Source organism: Anarrhichthys ocellatus, unplaced genomic scaffold (genome assembly GCF_004355925.1).
Source record: "Anarrhichthys ocellatus isolate YVR2014 unplaced genomic scaffold, GSC_Weel_1.0 scaffold7, whole genome shotgun sequence".
Lineage (NCBI taxonomy): Eukaryota > Metazoa > Chordata > Actinopteri > Perciformes > Anarhichadidae > Anarrhichthys > Anarrhichthys ocellatus.
In genome coordinates this window covers 9,625,986-9,643,345 of record NW_022280037.1, presented here as the reverse complement: position 1 = coordinate 9,643,345, position 17,360 = coordinate 9,625,986, and the positions used below count along the sequence as shown (strand labels likewise).

At 42.8% G+C, this 17,360-nt stretch overlaps 1 protein-coding gene across 1 annotated transcript in view; it reads right to left on the bottom strand.

Annotated features, from left to right (window-relative positions):
- Positions 1–14,401, bottom strand: part of palm1b (paralemmin 1b) — a 23,027-nt gene extending 8,626 nt beyond the window's left edge. The window contains exons 1-2 of the mRNA XM_031847549.1: positions 13,761–14,401; positions 914–956 (exon numbers count right to left, since the gene is read on the bottom strand). Of these exons, the coding sequence (XP_031703409.1) occupies positions 914–955 (42 nt within the window). The 5' untranslated portion in view covers position 956; positions 13,761–14,401. The remainder of the gene's footprint in view (positions 1–913; positions 957–13,760) is intronic.
- Between the last annotated feature and the right edge of the window lie 2,959 nt (positions 14,402–17,360).

Genomic DNA, 17,360 nt, shown 5'->3' with positions numbered 1-17,360 from the left:
CACACACACACACACACACACACACACACACACACACACACACACACGCATTAGAACTGAAACTCATGGATCTGATCGACATCAAAAGATACCCCGCCTTTGTGTAGTGCAGATGATTTAATGGTAACTTTTGATGACTGAGTACATTATGTGTCAGTCAATGTTTATTGCTTAGTGTGTCTGAAAAGTAAGAGTGAATGAGAGGGAAGTTGGTGTACAGTTACCGTATGTGCTCTTTATTTAAAGGCACATACCATTCACTCCGTATGTCATGTCAATTTTTGGGGAAATGTCTGAAATGTTGAGAATTGAATTGATATTGAAGTTGGTGTTTTGTGATCCTGATGTTGATAATAGAATCTTTATTCATCATACTAGATGAAGTACCTTTATTTCTTTTGGGGGACATTTCAAAGTTTTGACGTTTCTGCAAATTCAGAATAAATCACTGCGTAAATATCTGTGTAATGATTTTCTAAAACCGCTCAGAACAAACCAAATGTAAACGTGCTTCAGTAACTTTGTCTGCCATTAATTCTGAATGCTTTGTGAAAACGTGTATCTCTCAACAAACATAATTATACAGAGAACCTAGATATTGTGTGTCTGAAAAGACAAAGAGAGAGAGGATGAAACAGGCCGAAGTGATGAAAGACCAATAGAGCGGGACACAGGGAAGAGAGATGCTGAGAGACGCTGCATTAGCTTTCTGTGTCCTCTAATGGTTGAGGGATATGGGATCTAAAAGGTTGAGTCATTAAGACGGGCGGTCAGATCCTGACAAGCAGCAATGATTTGCTGTTTCTACAGCCATCACTGTGTCCTAACGTGCACTCTGTATGTGTGTGTGTGTGTGTGTGTGTGTGTGTGTGTGTACAAGAGAGAAAGGAAGAGACGTATACAAATAACTTACAGCGATGGCCTGGAGTTTCTCCTCTTGGGACACCTCAGCCATCCTGAAGGAGAGAGAGAGAGAGAGAGAGAGAGAGAGAGAGAGAGAGAGAGAGAGATTTAACCACACATGACCACCGTCATCAGACATGACATGACCAGCCATTTACCTTCCAAAGACTTCCCGGTGACTGAGGTTAAATATGTGTCTGCTCGCGCTAAATCAGTGTCTCCTTCCTGTCAGGGAGAGTCAGTGAAGGCATGCTAATGCGCTAGCAGGACACTGCTGGAGATTCCTGCTCTAATAGGTTCCAGACCAGAGCTCCGGGTTGGAAGATGGACAGAAGCACAGCTGAGGCTAGAGTAGCAAGAGGACTGGTTGGTCGACTGAGACGGGAAAAAGCTATATATCAGGCTCCCTTAAAAAATCACATGTCTTGCATTAAGTTGTAGTTTCTTTCCTGTGGTTAATAGCTGACTTTATAACGTCATAAAAAGAGAAGATGTATATATAATAGGGAATGGCATATCATCTGAGATGACATTCCTATATATGATGACCCAATATGCACTTGTGTTGTGTAGGAATTCATTTAAAATGTGTGTTATTTTCATTTCGACGTTGGAGGGGGGTATTTACTGGGCAGATCCCAAAGTCATAGTCCCCCTCAGTAAAGGCTGTGTGTTTTTAAAGGGATACTATAAGCGTATAATACTATATAACCTTTCCTCATTCAACATGAGAATTGTTAGCTGGCAAAAATGAATTTCTTTTTCAAATTAAATCCACTTCAATTAAGATTAAGATTAGATCTAAAACAATTACTTGATTAATCTATTAATTGATCAGCAGTAAATTAATTTGACAATTTTGATTATCGACCAATTGAAAAAAACTGCAGATCTTTGGGTTTCGGACTGTAAGAGACCTTGGAGAGGTTGTCTTTCTTTTTTTTAACAGTTTTCTGGCATTTTATAGACCAGAAGATCCATCGATAACTCGAGAAATCAAATACAAAACAATCCATAATGAATATATAGAATGAATGACTGACATAAAATAATAAGGGATGACGTGTTACCTTAACATAGATTTAATTATGTTGTCATGATACAGTAGCAAGAGCCTCTATGAACATTACAGTGTGTGACTTGAATGTGTAAAGCAATGTAGCCCCAAGAAGACGCTCTTTCTACAGATCGGATGGCGGTTGATGAAGCACACCAAGCGGCTGCAGCATCTTAACAGCCGTGTGCCTTTTCCAGCCCGAACTGAAACTGTATCACAAGGCATATGGGATTCTGATTTCTCTGCACTGGTTCAAACCAAACTCTTACAAAACAACGATGACACAACTACACAACTCCCCACCCACCCCTCTCCACCGCCAATAAAAGGTGTTAAAACCGTTTGATCGTGTCACTCCTCCTGATGAGTGGCCAGGACACCCACTGTTACTGTGAGTTTGCTTGCATCATTTCCCAAAGTAATACGAACAAAGCTTGAATTGTGAACATGTCAACAGAGAAAATTGTTTCTATCTGTCCCCTTGCTGTAGGGTCGGTCACATTGCTACCCTCACAAAAGAATGCAAGGCAACAACACTGGCTCCTCTTAAAGCATAAAGAGGCATACATTTTCGGTCATGCATGTGAGCCCACCATCGAATCACATGTAGCTGTACGGCTCACAAAAACCTCAGGGGTTTATCATGGGAGGCCACTCTGTAACATGGACAATTCATGCACACACTCCCAGCACACTCATTCAAACACCCCACTGATCTCTGCTCTTCTACCAAACCACATCACCATCACATGGGGGAAACCACAATCATCTGATCACCCCCCCCCCCACACACACACACACTACTGTCTTGTTCACATATTCTTTTAATTTGTTTTTCGCCTTTAGCACTGATCCAGCACAAACAGGAAGAATTAAAAAAAACATCTGGAGATGCGCTGGGTAAAAGAGGCTGAATAAGGGAAGCCAGCACTGTAAATGAATCAATAATACAATATGTTGTGATGAGCTTCATCCAGGTACTGTTTATGCTGTTTGTCGACAGTGTTTTATAACTTATTTTCTCCCATCATTTTCGTCCCTTCCCAGCCCTCGGGTTGCGGTGGAAGCAGGGCAGTTAGCCGACTGAGCATCTGATTCAGTTCATCAGTGGTATGAAGGGGACCTGGAACCGCCGGCTGCCCATCCTGGCCCCCGAGAGGTCACTGTGAGCATCAGCTGAGACGAGGCAGAACACACCCACAGCGTAGCTATGACGTGTTTTTACATTATTTTAATTACGTCTGTTGGAAACATCAGATGTGGAAAATGCAGGGCACACGTGAGCGAATCCCAATCCGGGCACGCAACTCAAAAGTTTATTGGTGACAGCTTGCATATAAAACGTCCCAACATGAGAGTTACGTACATCCGAGACAAAATAAATGTCACAGGGCTCTTACTTTTTCTTTCAGTTCAACAGAACCTCTTTACCGTCTCATTTGTGATTTTTGAACACTTGATTCTATTTCATAATAACAGGGAATACATATTTATATAGATGTATTTGTATGTGAATTATACATAAACAAAAGTCTTCAGTCAACATAACATAACATTGTCCTGCTACTAATTTGTCAGTGTAATTAAACAAAATCCTGTTGCAAAGCCCATCGGCATTTATGAGCATCTAACTGGAGCTGGGTGTTGTTTAATTGTATTTACTTTGAAGACTATTGACATGTTTTTCTTCAACCATTTTTAAGAAAATAAGACAAACTTCTAATATCCACTGGTGTTAAATTTAGTATTGACACAATGCCATTATATGAGATATTTGGCTAAATAAAATAGTCAAAAATCAACAAAAAGAAAGTTCTTCCCTGATTTTGGGACATGGTTAACTGAAGGTCCACTTACTAGCTTTTTCCAGAGCTATCACCTGTTTTAGCTGCTATCTCCTGACTAGTTCCACAGATCACAGCTGAGTCATCTCATGACAACTGATGAAGATGAAAACATTTTGTTTAATTCAGTTAGTTGACATTGAGTTAAGACTACTTTGTCAAATCAAAAGTGAGAATCAAATAAGGAATTATCTGCTCAAAAAAAGAAGTTTGCGAGACTAAACAATCTGACAGTTTTGGTGCTACAGAGATTCAATACCAATGCCTAAACATAAAACAGTCTATCTCAAAGCAATCACCGCTCAAAAACAGTGGAAAATCTGCTGTGTGTCTCTGTGAGTTATGATCAAAACTACCCAGTTCGTGCCAAAGTTAACAACAGATGTCCACTGGACCGACAGAGTTAAGTGCTCAGACCTTCAAAGCTTGTCCTACCATTCAAACCTAAATTTGAATGCTAGCAGTGCTTCTCTAACCTCTGGGCTACAGCTGTAATGAATTTTTAAAGATGTGTTGGAAAAAAAATATGTCCACCTTGTCGGAACATCGTGGGCCTTTGTCTTGCTGCCTCCCTCATAAATTATGGACAAACAAGGAGAAAGGAAAGCAGACTCAAAGACAAGCATCTTTGCGGCATTGGTTAGAAGAGTAATTACATTTTCTGACCGAGAAAGGAAGACATCTAGGGAGGCTGGCAGTCACTCACAGACAGGCCAGCAGAAACATATTGAGACAGGATACAGGTCAACAGGACTGAGGGACAAAGCCATCTTAGCTGGCAGTCTACATACAAACAACAAACTAAAACTAGGGATGTTTTTTGTTGATATCTCAAGGCCGGTGCAGGGCAGAAGAAGTCAGGAAAACGGACTAATGACCAGCCCTATTCCCTGTTGAGTGCACTGCTGCTGTAGCATTTCCAGGAACACATTATCTGCCTGCATAGAGCACCAGCATCCTCTTCTAATAGCATCACAGTCCTCTGGCACCAGCAGTCACTTTACACACTCTCTATCTGGACTGAAATGCCCTAAAAGTGATTACCTTAATGTCCAAGGCGCTCAATGAATGATAATCCTGCTGAGCGTCTTTGTTTGGGGATGTCATGATGACCTAAAGCCCAACATGGATTTAAAAACCCTCCTCCAAGGTGAGAAGAAATGGTTTTGCAAAATGATTGTCCTTGCTGAAACTTTTAAAAGTTTGTTTTTTGTAAAGGAACCAAGTATGTTACATCCAATTGCATAATGTGTTCTGAAAAGTCGATTAAGAAACATTGTATTCATTATTTCCGCTACACAGTCTGGAAGAAAAAAAGTCAGCAAGTACACGCTGTACTGATCTGTACATGAGACCAGTCACACTGTGTGACTCTGGGACAGCCACGGGCCATCCACATGCGTCTATCTGTCGGGGCAGATTACACTGGTCTCATCACAGCTACTCTAGGATTAACTTAATCAAACACCACAACAGCCTTGAATTGGACTGATTCTGATCCTGCCTCCCACACTCACACATACTCAGATGAGCAGATTTTTTTTAGAGCTCGTTTTCTTGCATCTGTGCTTCATCAGATAGTAAACAATTGACCCAGCACAATGTTGCAACCATATGGGATGAAACAGAATGATAAATAACAAAAACATGAAAAAATAAACAAGAATATAATCATTTTCACAAGGAGAGTTATGAAAGGACGAGTCTTGTGATGTTCCATATTTCTGTTATTGTCAACAAATCTCATGGGACCAAAAAGAAAGATAAAATGATCAAGGAAGCATCGTGTGTTAAAGCCCTTATTTTTCTGTTCCAATGACCTTCACTGTTGAAAAAAATATGCTCAACATTAATAAGTCACAATGTTGATGTTAACATGTCCCTTCATTAAGATAAACTTGGACAGTGTAGTTTGCTTTAAATCAACCCCCAAAAACACCATCCCGCTGCCTTAAAAGCCCAATAGAGCAACGAATCCGCTGCTGAAAATAGCCCCCATTAAATCCACAACTTTGAGTAATGTCAACAAAAAAAGTCAAGATGGTTTTTTATTTTGTTTTTAAGTAAAAAAGTATATTTTCATGACATGTTTTTCAAGATTATGAATCTGTATGAATGAAGAGGCTTAGGGCCAAAGCCACAGACAGGCGGAGGAAGTATTATTTTTATAAGTTGACTATGGCAAACATATAAAATATCACCGTAAAAGGAAAGTCCTAGCACCACATACTCAAAGAACTGTTGGAAGCTTGTTGGCCAGTTAGAAACCGTCTCGTTCACCAATCAGAGAATAGAGAGGCAACAACTTAGAGTCATAGTAACAGGTATGTTATGAAGACAAGACAAGTAGCCAAGTAGTAACAGAAAAAAAGATGAATGACACTGGGAGAATCACACTCATTTCACACTGTTCATATCACATAACAAATGACAACAAATACCCTTAAAAGTAGCCTCGAATGGTTCCAGTTATACAATACTGGCATGCAGCATCTAATAACCTATTTCTACAGAGCCCTTCTTGCCGTATAAAAGGGAAATGTGTTCACTCAGGTGTTAATTCATAACAGCAAGGAGCTTTTAACTGATACTGTGCAGGCTGCCATAACAATAAAAAAACACCCACACACACTCACACAAAATTATACACCTGTAGAAATAAGATGGAATATTCTTGAATGAAAAAAGCATGTAGAGACACATACAAAATAACACTGTAAAAACACCCAAGTGTTGCTAATGCAAAAAAACAACCTAATACTCAATTACACTATACAGTCAAGTCACACACACTGAAAAAAACGTTTTCTCTTCAGAATGATGATTGTGAAAATGACTCTTGAGCTTAATGATCCAGACCCTAGAAAACTATAAGAGAGTCTGAAAGAGGAAACTAATCTGAAATCTCCTTCACACTCACTGAGTTGGAGTGGCACTTCTTTCTCCTCCTCTCTACTCCCCACTTCCACAGCTTCCTTCCTTCGGGCCAAAAGAGCACAGGGACAACACTACTTCTCCCTGCCTTTCTGCCCAGGCCACAGACACACACACGCACAAACACACACACACACATACACGATCGTCCCGGGTCAGCACACATGCAGCTCTGCATCCTTCTATCTGAGGCGCAACACAAATTCTGCCAAACGTAAACAGTGCACTGCCAATAAAAAATTGAGGAAATCCGCTGAGGTCACATGTTAGTGTTCCAGGGGTCAGAGGGGAAAGCTCCTTTTACCCCCCAGAGGTCACCGATGAATAACGCTCTGTCAGTACAGAGGAGAGACATAGTGTGAAACGTCCACGTTGAGAAGCGAAAAGAGCAGCCACACACAGACTGAGACACGTGGGGTGGGATGGAGGGGTCAGAAAGAAGTGACAGTCAGTTCTTTACTGTAGTTTTTATCATTAGTCAAGCTCCAGAAACGCTGACTACCCATAATACACCTACGGTAAACAGCGGTTTGTACACAGCCTTTGTGTGTAACCCTAACACTAAAAGTCTTCGTGCCCAAGCTAAGTTAACTCGGTGACATCAATAGGGATATTTCTTTCCCAGGTTAAACAACTGTTTTCACATGCTGAGTTAGACTGTCCACGACTACAGAATCGATTTGATTGAGTAAAATCAGTGTTTTCTGGCAGAGTTTCAAAGTGGTGAAAAGATCTGGTTTAACTTTCGGACAGGGATGGTCTGCACCACCTCATTTTATTTTTTTGCTACTTTGATAAGCAAACATTCATGCCTGCAATCATAACGTTGCCCTCGTTTGTCCACATATCATGTGACAGTGGTTGTGTAAAGAATGAAAAGGAGAGCTCGAGAGGTCAAATCCTGCCCACTTTGTGAGCTGTGCACACCTGAGCAATCGCTGCCTATAAAGTGGCCGCGATTGTCGGACTTTTGGTTTCGGAAAAGTTACAAAAGTGATTGGACGAAGCCCCGTAAAGCCCAGAGTCAGAAAGGTGTGGGGGAAACGGGATTTCAGATGCTGTTTGACCATTTTTATGGTTCTGCATTAAGTTCTTTATCAGCTCCTAACCTGACTAAAAACTTCTGTCCCAGTTCTCCCATGTCTTGTTCTGCCTCTCTGTAAGTCCCGTCTCTTCTCTCTTGATCCTTCTCAACGACTCGCCTCATTTCTTCACTTGACCGCACTCAACCTTCATTACTTCCACGACAATAAACCTTTACACTTCAAATCTGTTCAGTCGTTGTGTTTGCTTGTTAATTTTTATACTTCCAGGGAATGCACGCCGAGCCTACAGCTCTTGTGACACTTTATCGATTGCTCCCGTTTTGATTCCAGCCACTGCATGGAGATGCAGTCACAGATGTCACAGATAGGCCTGTGGTGGAGGTTTGAAAGCCTGGGGTTCGGTTCATTCCTCAGAGAATCCAAATTTGGGCAACAGGACGGAGCGACAACCAATACGCCTGAGTTATATAAATGGCTTTTAGCTCCCCACCTGGTAAACAATCTGTTCTGATTTGCAAGTTGCATCACAACAGAAGACAACAGATGCAGAGGTTTCTGAGCTTCTGGACACAGGAGGACAAGATGACATAAAGTGAGAGGTAATAAACAGCATGCTTGTGTGTAGCAACATCACAAAGCTGCTAGAAGACAACAAACAAAAGCTCTGAAAAGGAGATTCCACAAAAAGTCCATGACCATAATAAAAACAATGCAATGGAGAGGGACGTATGCACTAGCCGTACTACGATGTGGAGCTGCAACAATTAGTTGTTCGTCAATTAGTCAACTGACTGAAATTTAAGTGCCAACCATTTTGATGAAGAATTATTTTTCAAATGACAGACATTTATTATTTCTTCTTCTTTAATGTGTGGACTTTATCCTTTTCCTGTCATGAATGATAGCAAACTGAAAATTGTTTAAGTTTAGATTTCTGATATTTTATAGACACAATCAAGAATCGATTAATCAAGGAGATAATTGGGAGGATTCATCTAAACAAATAATTAGTTGCAGCTATAAGACAAAGCAATCCATTCACTTCAGAACAGACATTTTGAAACCGGCTTAGCAGCCATTAAAGGCCCTTCGCACTCAATCTTATCACTTAGTTTAGCCGCTAAAACAGCAGCTCTATCACTTGCAATCTTGACAAAAAGGCTTGAATCCTCCAGAAAAAGGGTCAATCTCCCTGCGACTGCTTCTCACGACACAGCAACACTAGAGCAACTGGATTTACGAGTGGAATGGGGAACAGTTGAACAGGCGGGCGGGGAGGGTCAGATGATGGGAATGGCCGGAAATGGGTTGCTGCAGAGCAGGAGGGAGTGGCTGGATGTGGGGGTGTGACTGGGACAGGTGGGAAAGTCTGAGGGCATCTGGTGGACAGGTAGAGAAATGGCAATGAACAGGCAGGGAGGCAGAATGAGCAACAATAAACACAACTGAGGCAGACATAGAGACGATGTGTCCCTGCATGGTGAACACACGCCTTCATTTGAATGCATGTATATGGGCATTGCAACAAAACATCTTGGGTGAATAAATACCCCCTTTGATACAACATTAGGAATGTTGGCAGATCCCAACAATGTTGTACAAAAATGCTACAAATGCCTTTTTGTGTCTCGTTACTATTAAGGCTTGGACATATTTCAAGAAGCTGAGAGAGTTGAAGCAGAATGCTAAAATAGGCTGGTGGTTCTAAGTATTGATTAGCATCAACATTACCTGCTGACAGCTTTACTTTTGTGTTTACAGACAGTCTGTCGGACAGCGTCCTGGTGTGCGCTCCGCTCAATCAGCAAACTCTACGTATCCGGATAGCGGAAGCCTACGGACCTGCATTACTGGAGCAGCCTCTCAATGTTAACGCAGGAACCATTAGGACAAATAGGGGCCTTCCCTTATGGCAAGATCCCAATCCCCACTTAAGGCCCTCAAGAGGCTCAGGAATTGTTAATGCTAAGTATGTTTGTCCAATATCACCCTGTCCAATCTCTTCTGAGTTCATAAAAAAAACAACTATGTGTTATTTATAAGGGGACAAGACCTTCTATTCATTCTCCTCTTTCCCCTTAAACCAGATGTGAATGTGTGTAAATGTGTGTGTGGTGTTAGTTTCAGGTTATCTACAGTGCAAACAGATGGATGAACTATTTCTTATCAATAGTGCCCTTGATAGCATCTTTGCAGCAACACTGGTGATCGTCATATGAGCGCGCGGGTGCGCGAGCGTTTTAGGGAGGGGTGCATAAGACACACACCGCTGAGCACATCTCCCTCTGAGATTAAAATGACTTAGTGGCTAAAAATGACAGTTTATCAGAAGAAAGACCATCTGCTGGGAAGAGAGAGAGGAAAAAAAACAAATCCTTTCTCGCCTTATCTGTCAAGACAAAGCAGCAAGGAGGGGGGTTTGTAATAAGAAGTAGTCCGAAAAAAAAGGAAAGAAAAAGTGACTATCCAGGAAGAAAAGAGGAGGCAGAGATTAATAGAAAGAGAAAAAAACAAAGGAGGCAGAAAGGCCAAAGCAGATTGTCAAATAAAATATCACAACTCTACCATCTGCCCAGATGTTACTACTTATCTGTGCACTTGCTGAGCAAGCTTTCACTTCCACTTCCTCTTTTACCCGACACTACCATCTTTGAGCGTAAAAACAGTAACCGTAAGGGCTTCTGTAATGCATAACATACATCTTCGACTACCATGCTGATGGGATTTCATCACCACTGCATGAATTGTTTCTTAATGACAGTAAGGTCATTTGAGGATAATTAGCAATATCAATCACTCTGGGGCTACTCGCTCAGGGCAGGACGTGAACCCGGGAGAGGCCTGGCATTTTCTGCTAATGGCATTGAACCAACCACTTCTGCCACGGGAATTTTAGCAAATTGCAGTCATGCATTAGCGGTCTTGGTACTATGTTGACAGAAAAATATTAGTTTTGTGTCACTTTTAATGGAGAAGTTACCGTTAACCCCCTGGCATTTTCATTAAACCTGCATTAGGTTGTGAAATTGTCACGAATATCCATCTATTGGTTTTGTGTGCAGGGACACTAATTGTCATTTTGTGTCGCTCAGCACAAAAACAATGCCAACGGAAAGACAATTGGGATCCTTTCTCATGGTGGACCCACAGACTCAATGCATCCACGTGACTATGCAACGGTCAGAGTGATGTAGTTTTTAATATCGAGAAAGACCACTGATGGTGGGGAGGAGGAGAGGTGGATTGGTTTAACACGAGACCGGTGTTCAACAGCACCTGTCCCTATGTTGTGTTGCCTAAACATAACATTTGTGACAGTTTACTAAATCTAACTCATTGGTTTTGTTGCCTAAACCTAACTGTTCATAGCTATTTTAAGCCAATCCATGATGTTTTTCCTAAACCTTACTAAGTGTTTTTGCTGCTTAAACCTACATTTTGTTTTCGTTGCTAAAGTCGTCATGAAAAAAAGAAGTTGTGCCGAGTGACACGAAAAAACACAATTCGTGTACCTGTACACAAAACCAATAGATTGCAATTTGTGACTACTGCTGTGAGAATGTGTTGCCCTTTCACATACATACAGCAATTTAATTCATTGTAAATACAAAGACATGTGTGGGCGACTTGACTACTGTGGTGTAAGTGAGCATTAGGTCGTTTTGTTGCATTAATATCAGCAACAAAACTTTTACGTCACTTGGTGTCCTTTGCCCGTTGAGCTGTGTTTATGGTGAGCGTGCTCTTTTTGGCAATAGTTTCACACTTTCACGCCAACATGACCAGTTTGTCTCCTAGTTATCTCACTGAAGACTTCTGTTGGGCACTTTGACTGTAGTTGGTTGGTAGAAAAGGTGGTCACTCATTCACATTTCACCTCATTTTTCATTGACAGTCCAAAATTAGGATGGATGACCTTTCCGGTTACCAGCCCATTTCCTCTATCTAAATTGGTGAAAACAGATCCATCCCTGGTGCCCAGCCTCCCGGGCCAGGAGACAGCCATTAACACACACACACACACACACACAATCCATCTTTTTTTCTGGCAAACAAGCAAAGACAGACTAAAATGCACACACAAAGCTGCACACACGCGAACACACACGAGCACACAAAACCTGACACACAGAAATGTGGCTGTCCAGAGTCATAATGCCGCATGATGATTGGGTGGACAGGGCAAGTGCTGTCAGCTCTACTGCCAGTCGCTGACACAACACAGAGCAGCCGACCGGATATAGACCCTCAGCTCACTGAGGCCTACGGGGGACTTAACATGTCTCGCTCATACAATAAAATGACAGAACAGACAACAAACATGTAATCATCATCGATAGTCCTAATTCTAACAAATTCAGTCTTTGCTTGCGATTCTTGAAGGCCATGTAGTGCAATTACTGTGCTTTTTCTGCCAGATTTCTAAAAAGTAAGTATAGCTATAACACAGTACAAAAAAGGGCAACAGAGAGCCCAACATATTGCCAGTGGTGAACACTTTTCTATCTAATCATTGCACCGAAACACATCATTCCTTGCACTTTTCTTGACATCGCAAACTTTCGCTTATAGGACTAGTTGGTTCTGCTCCTTTTTGACATTACATTAACAATCAAATCCACACCTGGGCTGATATGACAAATGGATGAGATGTATTGCTTAAATTCCCCTCGGAAAGAAACTGTCAAGAAAAAGGGAGTCAATCAAACAGGTGTCACTGTAGCTAGATGACTAAAACAAAGAGTCTCTGTCTTGTCCTTCAAGGACTCACTCTCTCAGAAATGCAGTGGGTGTGTTAGGTTTGCGGACTCTATATCGTCATGAACTTGGTGGTCTAGTCAACAAAGATGCTGTGCACAACCGTGACGTCTGTTCACAGGCCAGAGACCCAGGAGAGAAACAATGGATGCAAGACCAAACAAAAAAAGCGCACTCTTTGTCTGGTGTCGCCTGCTGTGATCTTAATAAAACGATATTGTTCTATTCAGAGACTGGAATAGAAACAGAAAGATGAAACACACACTCTCACACACACACACACAGGATAATATGATACTCTGGGAGGACAGAGGAGCCAGCCTCTATCACTAGTAGCAACCTGAGCTGAAATTAATTTGAGTTAAATCTCAAGCAGTCAGGGATGCTCACTCTCATTCTCTGCTATCCAGAAAAAACGGGAAAAAAACGGCCGCCTGGTCGACTGCACAGTGTAAATTCCAGACAGGAGTATGTAATGGCCAAGGTTTTTCAGCTCATGAGCGCCATGTTGGAGCAGACCGCTCACATCACAACACACACGCACACACACACACACCATGAATACCCTGTTACTCTCCTCCACAGCCCGCGAGCCAGTCAGCATCCCTCACCCCACGGGTGGCGCCGCTGGAAATTCACCGTCGAGGCAAAAGCAGACATCCTGAAACCCTCCTCCTCGCCAAACAGAGCGATAGGACATGATGCATTATCAAAGGCGTTCGCGTAAACATGTCGTCCCGATTACACCTGTCGTCCTGGCTGTATCGTGGCTTCAATGTGCAGTACAGTAAAGCAGCCCTCTGGGCATCCAACAGGGCTGTTGGTGACATGATCATGCAGCTATTTGTTGTCTTCCTCTTCTTCTCTTTTTTACCCGCAAACCAGCGCGTGACTTTATTGTGAGCTTATCACCTTAAATTTGCAATTCACGTCCCCTGAAGGATGCTGCGCCTCTTGCGATTACTAGTTGTTACCTCATATTAGTGCAGCGGCCGTGTTTACAGAAAGGAATTTCATAAGTGCAGAATGATACCACCAATATTTGACTCATTTATTTCCCCCCCCAACCCTCTCCATCCCTCTGCCATGTCTCCAGCCCGAGTTAAAATAAGGATGCTGTCGGTAAATATTGCGCCGCTGCACAGCCAGCCGCTGGGCGAGCCACCAAAAAGCAGGTCAGCCACAGAAAAAGGACACACGCTGTAAATCACGACTTACTCAGTTGCAGATCCCTTTCCCTTCCCGCCACGGACGTCTTCCAAACAGGCTGTTTATTTCTGAGCGTCAATTCGGAATACGCTAACACCCCTTCCTCCTCTCCTCCGCCTCTTCTTCCTCCTCCTCCTCTTCTTCTTCTGGCTGGCACCCCTTCTGTTATTGCTGAGGTGATGCCGTGGGCAGCGTGAGCGCGCAGCCCGACAATAATAAGACCCCGATTGTTTCCTCTCGAGCGAAAACGACGCACGGCAGACTTGGCTCTGCCCTAAGTGGAAATCTCATGGGGGCTGGGGCGTCGTCTGAAGCAGGTTGTAGTGTAGTTAGTGTATGGGTGAGAGAGCGACAGAGAGAGAAAGTCAGAGTGGTATGTGAAGGGGAGTGGGAGAGGGGGAAAGGAAACGCCTCCCTGCCTTGTGGAGATAAAGGGGGCCCTGACTGCGCGCGTTGACTGAGGTCCTCCTTTCCAAATGAGGGCCCCGCTGGCTCTCCTCCAGCCTTATCATATGACGTCCAAGGAACTGGGCTGTCTGCTTCAAGGCTGCAGAAGAGGAGTGTACTTGCGGCCTAAAATTGGGATCAAATCCAGCCCTCCGACTGGAGGAGAAGGGACCATTCTCTCAGCTGTTCTGCCCCACTCCTCCATCTAGCGGTGGACAGGCTCAATATGAAGACTTCTCAAGGCGTGCTTTCATTCGGTTACATAAATAACCTCGGGCTCTAAGGGCGAATGGCTTTACAGCCCGAAGCAGGGATTTGGACCGATTTTTTTTTTGTATTTCATTTATTGAGTCAGGAATACACTAAATGAATGACTGTGATACAAATAAATAAACACATTTCAACTATTTGGGAGCCGCCTACTATCGTCTGACCCAAATGATTCTGTCACATCTGCATCCAACCAAAATACGTTGCACCTGCCCTCAACATCCAGCAGGTGGTGGTCGTGTTCCAGACATGTTCTCTGGTGATGGGCAGACCAAGAAATAGTTTTAATTTTTAACATCCAAGAGGACTTTCTTACATGTATAAAATGTCACGATGGTAGGATTTATTGTAGGATTGTTGTATTAGATTATATCAGTTTTAGATATCCTTTATAAACTGGACACTTCCTCTCAGGGATACAACTAACATTATGTCACAAATGTGTGTTCTCTGACATTTCAAATGTATGGCTAAGTAAGAGTTTAGCATACTGAGCTAATCTTCTTTGTTGGGATTGTGTGAGCGGGTTTCATCAGATTTGTGTCATCAGATTTTCACCTTAGATTAAATGCTGCTGAATTCTGACAACAAAACAAATCATGTGAAATAACAAACACTGTTCCAACAGAAAATTGTGTGTCCATGCAGGACCCCATCTCTCATAGTACAGTACGAGGCTGCTTGAGGAAATATGTTTTCAGGGTATATAAGAGTTGTTTACAGAGGTCACCTACCAATAAGCAACGGTGATTTGCAGGTGAAAAGACATCTACACGTCTACATTAAAACTGGACTAAAAGTTATTTTTCGGCATCCAGGTTAATTAGAACTGTAACAAAAGCTCGGTTCAGATGTCTTTCACCTGCAAATCACCAAATCAATGCATGCTTGGTCTCAAAATAGCATAGCAAGAGCTGTTAACATGGGGGCATGGGGAGTTAATACGTACATCCTCGTCATCCCTGTGGAGAAAAGAAGACCGATAGGGTGACTTATTTAAAAACATGTTTTAGTCTTTTGACACAGTCACCCTACAGTCTGTGGAACTCTATGAAACTAGATGAAAACCTGCAAGCGTCACTATAGTTATCTTAGGGAGAGAACTGACATACCAAACACCAGCTCAGACTCCATCTCTGGCTTCCCAGTAGAATTTGGAATAGCGGAAAAGGTGCAGAAGAAGAGAGAATCGCAAACTGATCAGTGTGGCGTGTATTTTTCTTGAGACTTAGAGAAAGGTGTGGCAGTAGGAAAGTGAGCATATTTTGGTGAGGGAGAATAAGAAGGATGTTAACCAACTCCTCATTTTCAGCACAGCACATCTCTCATCTCCCCCCCCCCAGGCCATTTGAACTGCAAATCTGTCTACACACTCATGCATGCATAAACAACATCACCAAGTAGGCAACATACAAATACAACTACACTTACAGGCGGGGGTGGGTTTGGAAAAGAAACACAGCCTGCCTTGTGGTGTGCGTGTTTGTGGTGTCATGACATCATGATAAACACTGCTGACAGATGAGGGTCAGACATGTTTAGGCACTGACATCTCCAAAAAAGGAAAAATAATTTTCTCCATGACAAACAGAAACAGCAAAGGGATTCACCCGGCTGAGTCTCAATCTGATGACAATAGCGGTGCTTCATGAGCCAAACACCTCAGTTTAACTGAGAAACCCAAAACGCTGTTGTTGTTTTTTTGGGAGGGTTAGCGTGTGTATGTGTGTGTGTGTGTGTGTGTGTGTATGTGTGTGCGTGTGTCTTCAGACTTGAGTGCAAACATGTGCTTGTATGCTCCAGTAGTGTTTATGCACATGCCCTCCCAGCCCCCTCGGGGCCAGCTCAGCACTTGGCTTCTTATCTCTCTCTCAGAACCTTGGTCATGAATAAACATCGCGGGAATCAGAAATTACCCAACATGAAAATAACTGAGTGGAATTTGGAGGAGGCGGGCGTAAATCCACAGCAGGGGAGGGGTGCGGAGAAAGTGAATGGATAAGAGAGGGTGATGGAGAGAGGGAGCTGAAAGGCAGATCGAGGCCTGGGGGGGGGGAGTCGAAAGAGTTTCCTACTGAGTGCGCTGGGCCAGAGAAATGCCAACATGTTTCTCTTTTTGCTTTCTCTGTCTACCTAACTCCATCTCTGTCTCTCACTGTGTGCTTTAGAATGCCAATTATGCCTCTGTGGGCTCCTGCAGATTGTTTTGTATGCAGTCATGCCTGTGTGCGTGTGTGTGTGTGTGTGTGTGTGGGAGTTGGAAAATGTTGCACTTTTCTTTTGTTGCTCTGGTTTGTAATGAGCTGTTTCACTGGAGTGCATCAAAAGACAACGTTTCTCTCAAACCCCTTCTTTTTTTATACCTCGTCTCTGTCTAATGTGTGCCATTTAGTCATTCTCCCTCCCTTCTTTCCTTCCTCCTGTTTCACTTTTTACTCCCTCTCTCCACGGTGGCAGAACACCGCCACAAAAGCAGACATGAATAATGAAAGATCAGCGCTTGGTTCTTAGTCTGAATCCCTTTTTTTTCTCTCAATACCGTTCTTTTAATCTGGCTGTCCGTTTGAATGTGCACACAAATGCGCATCAGTCTGCTGCTGTAAATCCACAGGGGGATAATGAGGTTCATGCAAGGGAAATGTGTGTGAACCGATGTCTCGGGCCTCATTATGAGGCCGCATCATTAGTTACACACCTACTGTCACTGACATGCACACGCACACACACACACGCTAGGCTCATGGTACAGTAGCTGTATTGCTATTTTATTCTTCTCTCTTTCTCAATAGCTGTCTGTCTTTCTGTCTATCATACATGCCGACACTATGACCCCCCCCCCCCCTCTGGTAATGGATGAAGTTGGCAACAGATGTGACAAAGTGTTAATAGCTG